Source organism: Netta rufina (genome assembly GCF_964035555.1).
Source record: "Netta rufina genome assembly, chromosome: 1".
Taxonomy (NCBI): domain Eukaryota; kingdom Metazoa; phylum Chordata; class Aves; order Anseriformes; family Anatidae; genus Netta; species Netta rufina.
In genome coordinates this window covers 145,883,714-145,893,344 of record NC_140123.1, presented here as the reverse complement: position 1 = coordinate 145,893,344, position 9,631 = coordinate 145,883,714, and the positions used below count along the sequence as shown (strand labels likewise).

Genomic DNA, 9,631 nt, shown 5'->3' with positions numbered 1-9,631 from the left:
ACTACAAACTTCTTTCATTTTCATTACACAGGATGGGTACAAAAGAGTCATACCTATTCCCTTTCAATACTGTTAGATGGCAGAAATATATGGAGGAATGTCATCTTAAAGATCCTCATCATATTACTGAGGAGATCTTGCAGTTAAAGGTAAAAATCTTCTATGGGAAGCAGAGTCACCAAAAGAGGTGAACTGTATGGGAAAGAGAGATGTGGACAAAACAAGGACAAGTTAAGTACTTCTCTAGACATCTCATGAACTTCACACTTGTCAAGAAGACCAATGGAAAAGAAAGTTAGAATTATTCTTTTAATTACTACAGTCATTCACTGCTGTGGCTACTGTAGGGAAACTATTTTTCTTCATTTGTTATGCCATTTTGTATTTCACAGGGTATTTCACTCAGTAAAAATAAAATAAAAGAAAACAAAACAGGGATTCCACATACAAAAACATTTTTATTATTGTTATAACTTGCTGTTTAATTTAATATTTAACTAGGAATACAACTCAGCAGAAGTACATACATATATATTGCATGTAATTTTAGTTGTGTCTTCAAGATATTTCAAACCTCTGTCCTTCATGAGTTGTTTTGGTGAAGCACCTTCTTCCTTCATCCTGCATAACATTTGAATGTTGCTGAATAAAACATATATTTTTCCTCCAAATGGAGTACAACATAACATCCAATTTCCCAGTTAATATGACTATCAAACTTTGCTTTCATTGTGTGAATGTTGTATATAATATGTATATATCTATACAGCATATAAATATATAATGTATATATATAGTCAAATTGGTCAGCTTTACACAGCTAACCATAAACTTGTGCTTATCTTATTTATATGAGATCAAATGTACAGCATCAAGAATTTGACCAGTCCCCGACTTGTAAGAACATCAGTTCCCAGTCTAACCATATGACTTTGGGTATCATATACATGCAATGCATTCCCTTCTTCTTTGCAGTATTTTTCACTTTTGAAGAAAAGAATGCAGTTATTTAAACTTTTTATTTTTATTTTTAATATATATATAAATGAATGACAGGTTTGCCATACCCTTAAGTTAAAAAAAAAATCTCAAGAAGAGATGAGGTTCTTCCTCATACATAGAGCTTGAAGAATAATTGGACATTCATTGAAGATATATTTACATTATAACCTAATCTGAATAGTAGTACACATACTGTATTATTTCTGTACATAGACAAGATATGCTGTTGGTCATGTTAAAACACGCTTTCTAAAGGTATTTACAAACTGCTAGTCTCTAACTTACCAACCACCTCTGCAAAGTGCCACCAAAATTAAGGGACAATGTATAAGAAGGTCTGTTTATTGGAAACCATGGCAATCTCTCCAGTATTGTTTTTATTATTACTACCACTACTACAATGCTGTGCTTCAGAGAAGGGCTGTGTTTAGGGTAGAGGTGTAACGACAGAGCCTGTGGTGGAGAAATACCTCCCCTTCTCCTGCAGCGTACATCAGCTAGGAGGGGTGGAAAAAAAAGCAATCCAACCATGACCCGTTCTTTTACAACCATTCTTTTACAAAATTAGGGCATGCACTTTCTTTTGAGCTGCCAGGTGAACCTGTCCAAAAGCTAAAAACTCAGTGAAATCCTTCCTTCCCGAGTCCACTGTAATCATGACCTTACTGTCTCATACACCATCCACAGCTGGTTCTCTCAGGGAGTAAGAGCACTTTGGGGCATCTAAAAGAAGAAAGTTGCTATGTGCTTCTTTGCAAGTACTGTCCAAAGAAACCAAATCAAACCACCCCCCTGACTATCCCCCAAAACAACAAAAAACAACAAAACAAAAAAACCTATACAATAACTCTCTGTAAAAATAGGAAAAAGATGTAATTGCATCCCACCCAATTTCATCCCACCCAATTGCATTTTTGAGGTTAAAAAAAACTTTGGATGGGGAAAAGACACTTTTTTTTTTTTTTCTTTTCTTTATTCAGTTGATACTGGAATTAAATATGTCTAACAAATCTACCCAGTATCCTGAAATATGAAACCCGGGAGGACTGATATGCATGTGTAAGCCACTAGTTTCCGTGATGTAGGAAAAGGGGCCATAGCAAAGGAAGGAAGCAAAAGTAAAGGAGAAATAATTGCATCGGCTGTGGTAAATGATTGATGTCTAACTCAGTCTTGCTATAATTACTTTCTTAGGCATGGTTTCTGAGTGAACACTCTGCTAGAAAGCTTGGGAATAAAAAGGGATTCAGTGGAAGGGAAGATTGCCTTACCGTTGCACAAGGCATAAAATAAATCCATGCATGTTGCTTCTTGATATTCCACTATGAGAATATTCAGTCTTTGCTATCATCCAGTTATTTCTCATATGGACATAATAAAACTGGGGAGGAAGAGAACTGAATTGGCTTTGTTTCATGTGAGGAATTTTCTTCTTTCCAAATCAAATCCCATGCAGAAAGAATTTATGAAACTTCTCACTCCACAGAGTATGTTCGACTTCAATGGAGAGAGATTTGCATGCTGGAGAAGGCAGTATTTTTGGTGGGATTAAATAATTTGAATACTAGCATTCACAGTGTCTTAAAAGTAAGAGAAACTGCACACCTGTAGCTAAAACACAGGTGACAAATAGTAAAGAGAGGGAGAATGAAAGCATTTTTTTTTTTTTTTTTCAAAACTGTGTCAAAAGAGGAAAGAGGCAGGGCAATCAAAAAAGAAGCTACTGCAGATTGAGGACCATCTATCAGCTTCTCTCAGGGAAAGATTTTCTATAAATTAAAAAAAAAAAAAAAAGATTTCTTAGAAGTCTTTAATGATATACAGGAAAGATAAATGGAATATTGCATAGAAATATATAATTTCATTAGCAAGTGTTTCTAGACAAGTTGTATAAAAGATCTGTAGATCCAGAGGGGAAAAAAGGGAAAAATCTTTTTAGCTGATCAGTTTCTACTCTTTACCTTGCTGTCAACTGTGAGTACAGAGCCATCCAGGAGGAGAGATTAAAAATATCTAAGGCTACTAGACTCTAGACCTGTCGACAACCTCTCTCCCACTCCCCAACCCAGAGATGATTTTCCTGCTGTTTCTTTCACAATAGTTTGGCTTTGCACAGGAAGCATCCTGATTTGTCAAAAAAAAAACAAAGATGTTTAGGAATTTTTGTAAGGTTAGGGAAGGAAAACAATTCTTAGCAGCGTGTTTTCTGCCTCCCACCAACTGCATAATGCCAACCTTGCATCATAATGTGGCTGTGGGGACGCTTTAGAAACTTGGTCCTGCAAGGCCAGTACCAGAAATGGTTTTGGTAACAGGAGTGGCCAGGTGAGGTGTTGTTTTCTGAGAAGAAAAACTCAAAGTGTGCCACCTCAGTGACATTGGAGAAACCAGGTGCTCTCTACCCACGCAGCTGCCACATCAATAGGAATGGAGAGCAGGGATCAACATTAAAAAATAAATAAATAAAAAAAAATCTGTGGAAGTGAGTTTAATAGCAAGCCTTACTGCAGCACAGGCAAGGGACGTGTTCAAATCCATCAGGAGATGAAACAAATCAAAGCAAAAAAGGGTCCATACTCTTCTGCCTCTTTCCGATTTGTGATGGTCAGGAGCAACTGTGACAACCAGAAGTCTTCTCAATAGTGGGTGGGCTGTTCTCACTCCAACCACAAGAGGCCTCCTCTTGTCAACATGTTTTCTTCCACCAGAAGGATATAAAACAGAGGGATGATAGATTTAGCTGTTGCTTTTGTTCCCATTGCATTGTGGATAACAAACAACTGATCTCTGGGGTCCATTTGAAAACTCCTGCCCCCATGAGAATTTGAGAGGCAAACCAGAAAGAAAGAAAGACCTATAAGAAAGAAATGTGACCTATATAAATGCGTTTGTTGGCTTTGGACTATTTTTCATCACGCAATGTTCAAACACTGCTGTCTCCAAATGAATCCCCATGATTTCTAATAAATCAAATGAAAAATCCAAACAAAACAGCTGACAAATTTTCCTCAGGTTTTGTACACACTGGAAAACAAATTTCTCAATATTGCTTCAGCTTCTTCTTTATCTCTCTCCCTTTTTGTTCTTCTTTTTCTTCTCTCTTTCTCTCTCTCTTTTTTTTTTTTTTTTCCTTTTTCTTTTTAACCACAGTTGTCTTTAAAACTCAGAGAAGGTGCCAGTTGGACTGACACATCTCCAGGCTGTTGTCCTCTCCTTGGACAGAGAAAGAAGGGATGGCCCATGACAGAATGGTTCACCCCCAATGGGCTGCCAATGGGACAAACCCTGCTGCAGCACAGATACTGTGAAGGATTGGGCCTTTTTGGTTTTAGCTGCTTCTGGAAAAGATTAAGAGGATGATAAGGAGAGGGTGAGAAGTGTGCGCTGCAGGTTTTTTTTTTTTTTTTTTTTTTTTTTCTTTCATGATTCATCCTCACAGTTTTCTCAATTTCCATGTGAAACCAAAGTGGCCAGTGCATCCTCTGGCCAAGCCCGGGATGAAGATGTGGCAGCACCAGCAGCGGAGCCACCAGGGGCCATAGGGTGGATGGGGCGCGGGTAACATCCAGGGAAGCCAGAAGAGGTACCCAGGGAGCGCTGCTCTTCGAAACCGACATCTACATCTTGCAGAACTATCTTTCAGAAGGGAAGTGAAACCTATTGAATGTTGTTTGGGACAGAAAGCAAAGAGATGAGAGCTCGAGAGATGTTCAAAAGGACAATTTCTTCTGTGGTCCTGAAAGATTATTCTCTGTTTTATCTTACTGAGCCATGACCAGCCACAGACCTGAGAAGTTCCCAGGCTCTGCCATCCTCTCTACCTTCAGGACAGGATACAGAATGTCATTAGTATGAGCTGGCTCTGCAAATCCCACCAGCTGCCATCAAGCACAACGTAGACACAATAATCACATACAACATCTTGAGAGTTAGATGATTATTTTCCACGTATATAAAACATGTTGGTGTGTCTTTGCATGCCTGTCTGTACATGTGTAAGTACATTATTTCATGTATTTTTACATTTTCAATCAGATGAAAATGTTGATGTACCATAGAACAAGGTGGAAACACACAAGATTATGTCTCTTGCAAACATTTAAATATGCAATAATACAGACACAAAAAAAGAATTTTGCCTTTTCAAAAGGATCAAAAGTATCAAAAGTGGGGGTGATTCTAAGGAAAAATTCCAGAAAATTTCACACTAGTCTGTCACTCTTTGTTTCATGAATGTTGGCCCCAAAATAAATCTGTTTCTGCATGGTGTGTTGAGTGTCATAATATCACATTAATTTTACACTTAACCTGTAGAAGAGTCCTCAGCTGTTGGAAAAATTCATCATTTATGAAAAAGTGAAAGCTTCAATGGAGAGAATAAATCATTTACACACCTGCTGGGAAATGGAAGCTATAAGGTGAAATAATAATCAAAACATTTTTCCCATTTTATGTGTATGTGCTATTAATATCTTCATTACATTCTGAAAGGAACAGGTGAGTTTCTTTTGTGAAAATTTCTAAAGAAATAAGATTTAGAAAATTAACTCCCCCCCTCACCTGGATTTTTAACTCTCTAAGAGAATGAATGATGTAGAAATGATCATGTAACTCTTTCTCTTGACCTGTCAATGTAAGCCTAGTGGATTGGGTTTTGAAAGACAAGTTGCACTCGATTTTGCAAACCTTACCACTGAGTAATTTTTCCTTACAAGCAGTAAGTTGAAGTTTATGATAGCAAATGTGGCTTGATGTGAGTGAGGGTTGCAAAATTAGATCCTTGGCTGCATGGAGACACTTAGATGCATTAGGATGAAGTCACTAGATGTATAAAATCAATGAATGCATAGTAAGACGTATTAATCCTAAATTTAATGTGGCCTTAATTTACTGCAGTTTAATCTTCTTCATTTTCCATTTCTTCTAGGAACCTTTACTTTGAAACATTAAAACTGTCAGATTGCCAAAGTGCTTCAACACTCTCTTCCAATAAGCTTGTCAAATGTAAAACTTCAGCCTGCAAGATTAATTTTCCCACAATCTTGAATGCTTCTATTCTAAAGTGTATTTTGGAAGACTCTTATGTGTTAACATGAAATAACAAAATGCTTTAGTGTCTCAGTTGGTTGGTGGCTTTCACTCCAGAATACAATCTCTCAGAAGACTGTCTATGCAGCAAGCTACTTTTTGGATAACAGAACGTGTAGGTGTAACTTCAGTAGTGCCTGGAAGTGAGAGTTACAAAGAAGGAGGTAACTGGAATATGTAACACTCACAGACAATATCTGTTTTCAGTAATCTGATATACTTTGACCTATCTACACAGTGCTCAGTTGTGCTACAATAAATGTCAAATATTGAAATAAAAAATTCTTTGTCAGGTAGAAAGAATCTGGATTTGAGCTGGTACAGAGTAACGGAAAATATTTGAACATGGCTCTTACCAGCCCCTCTTCCAGACTATTTCAGTATCTGTTTTTTAGTAATTTCTGATTTCTTCTCTGCCTTTTTATTAGTATTATCCCTTGGCATATGGTGAAAATATTGCTCCTAGCTGGTACAAAAGGCAAAATAGCTAATATCTTTTCCACAAAGTAAACGTCTTGTACAGGATACACCTAGATAGGACCCTGGTTTCACACTAAGGTCTTAGGCAGAGCAAGATCTATGTGGGCATATCAGTAAATCTCATTTTTTTCATCAGTAAGTGAATGAGAATCACCTTTTGGCTGGTCAAGAGCATAGTCATCTAATATCGACTATTCATTCTGTAGCCCCTAAACATACATCCTCATCTGTACATCCAACTGTAAAGGATGTAATCTCTATTTTCCTAGTAATAAGCTTGTTTCTATGCTTCAGCTGAGGCCCTTCATTTGGCCACCATTGTGGCTGATCTGATGAGACCTTGGAATTTACAACTTCTTTTGATATACAGTCTTTGCATCTTAAAGAAAGTACAAAAGGGAGGGGAAGGTTGATGGAGGTGAAAGACAAATCCATGGGCAGATTTCATATGACAAACAAAGTAAACAAAATAGTCTCAGAAGCTTGGGTTTACATGGATGCTGAAACAATCCTGGGATTTAGCAATCCGGAAAGGATGTCTTTTTTCACTTTTATTTTTACTTGGTGGAGAGATCACGGGACAAAATCCCCTAGAAGGGGACAAGTAGCAGACTTTGATACAGATGTTAGGCAATGGTTACATGTTGAGCAGAATTATGCTTTCATAAATGATGCAGTTTGGGAAATGGGAGCATCATAAACAACATAAAATATCTTTCAGCATGATTTACATAACATTAAGGTTTTCAGATTACATAGACAAAAACTTTAGACAACCTTGAGCTTTGGAAACTTTTTGTTATGATTTGGATTATGTAAAGTTCTTCCAAGCCTATATACTTCTTCCACATAGTTATTTTAAAAGTTACCTCATTTCTTTTCCGTATATGAATACCTCTTAAACACACAGAAAAAAAAATAGATATTTTACACACAATGACAAAAAACAAAACAAAACAAAAAAAGCATAGATTCTAAAGCCCTTCTGCAAAATACTCTCAGAAAGTAACTGTGCCTCCAGACCATATACTTGAATAACTCCTCAAAACATCCCCATGTCCTCAAGATTTATTGTCAATAATTAAAACAAAACAAAACAAAACAAAAAAAACAAACACAAAACAGTTTTAAGTGTAGTTCTCAGGAGTGGAGCAGACGCCCCATCTCAATATTTCCACTAACATCCTGGATTGCACATTCCATAGTAGAGCATAAAGTGCTATGGCATTGTTATTTGTTTGCTTTATTATTTAATTTCAAAATTCTTCACCTTTTCTGTTATTATTTTTATTCTTTTTATTATTTTATTATTTTTACCTTGTAGCTCCTATATTCTTGTAATGGCACATAAGAAGGTGCTTAAACGTCTTCTTGAAAGTAGCATTGCAGAGCGCATAACAAGCAGGGTTGATGGTGCTGTTGATATAACAGAGCCAGTAACCTATGGTCCATACAGTACCAGGGATGCAGGATGTGCAGAAACTGTTGATGAGCACCATCACGTTGTATGGGGTCCAGGTGATGATGAAGGCCAGCAGGATAGCCAGGATGGTCCTTGTTACTTTTTTCTCTCTAGAAGGAGGTGGTTTCTTTTTGGCAGGCTGCTTCGTCATCTTGACAATTTTCCGGGCTACACTATTCTGTTTTTCCTCTCCATTGGTGCCTACTATCTCCACGGTGGTGTTTGTGGGAGCACAATTGTCACCCTTTTGAGACTTCGTGACTATCCTGATGCATGTCAGCTTGGAGTTCTCCACTTTGAGATGGTCTTGGGAAGCAGAAGTCTGGCTGGCATCTTTGGCAGATTCATCCTCTTTCATGTTGGAAGCAACCACACTGACTGAGGTGGAGTCATTGGAGCTGTCCTTCTCCTCCCCTTGAACACAGTTCTCCATCGCAGTTTCTCCAGTGGTTTTTCCGTTCTGAATTTTGTTGTGCTCCAATCCATCCCCACTGGTTGGGATGTTGTTATTGTTTGGTTTCACTATTTTACCTTGAACAAGGCTGGGGGAAACTGGATCCTGGTTTTGAGCAGCTTCTTTTTTCCCTTTCTTTATCCGACTCTTGCTGGCTCGAGAGATTTGCCAATAAAGAACAGTCATGATGATAACAGGTAAATAGAAAGCTGCAATGGCAGTGCCAAAAGTGACAGCAGGGTTGGAAAAAAACTGGATATAGCAATCCTTGTCAGGGACAGTCCTTCCTCCTACTATGAACTGCCAGAAGAGAATTGCAGGGGCCCACAGGATGAAGGACAGCACCCACGCAGCTGCAATCATCATGCCTGCCATCTTAGTGGTCCGCTTTACAGGATATGTCAGAGGCTTGGTGACACAAAAGTATCTGTCAAAACTGATAATAAGGAGGTTCATTACAGAGGCATTGCTGACCACATAGTCAAGAGCCAGCCAGAGGTCACACACCACAGGCCCTAAGGGCCAGTAGCCTATCACAGTGTAGAGTGTATACAGGTTCATGGAAAAGATGCCAATGATCAAGTCTGCACAGGCCAAGCTGAACAGGAAATAGTTGTTGACAGTCTGCAGGTGCCTGTTGACTTTGATTGACACCATGACCAGGATGTTCCCAATTATGGTGACTAAACTGAGAGATCCTGCTACCAGGACAATGAAGACCACCTCAACAGTTTTATAGGGGCTCTCCAGAGCCATCACATTTTCAGTGGAAGAGTTTATGTACGTTGAGTTATTCATTTCTGTGCTGCTAACAAGATACTCAATTATCACTTAAGCCTGCAGAGGAAAGAAAAGAAAACATATACCATTATGAAATCAGTCCCTTTACCTTTAGGAAATGGATTCCAGGAAAACTACTTGGAAAGAATTTAAAGGTAGGAGATCGAGTGCAGAAGGATCATTCTTCTTGTGCTAATGAAAACACATTGCAACATATAATATCCCCTTTGGAATAACATAGAAAAAAGGATTTCTGTAGAAGTGTGACAAAAGCACTATATTTGAATCCATGTCTAGATTTTTAAGTTGTCCCATCAATTTTTCTCTTTGCCTAGTTATAAAACTAGGAATGACTTGAAAATTTT

At 38.0% G+C, this 9,631-nt stretch overlaps 1 protein-coding gene across 1 annotated transcript; it reads right to left on the bottom strand.

Annotated features, from left to right (window-relative positions):
• Positions 1-7,883: 7,883 nt before the first annotated feature.
• Positions 7,884-9,284, bottom strand: CHRM2 (cholinergic receptor muscarinic 2; the record flags this gene model as incomplete). The annotated part of the gene is made up of 1 exon (XM_084306419.1): positions 7,884-9,284. The coding sequence occupies one exon, from the start codon at positions 9,282-9,284 to the stop codon at positions 7,884-7,886; it is 1,401 nt and encodes a 466-aa protein (XP_084162545.1).
• Between the last annotated feature and the right edge of the window lie 347 nt (positions 9,285-9,631).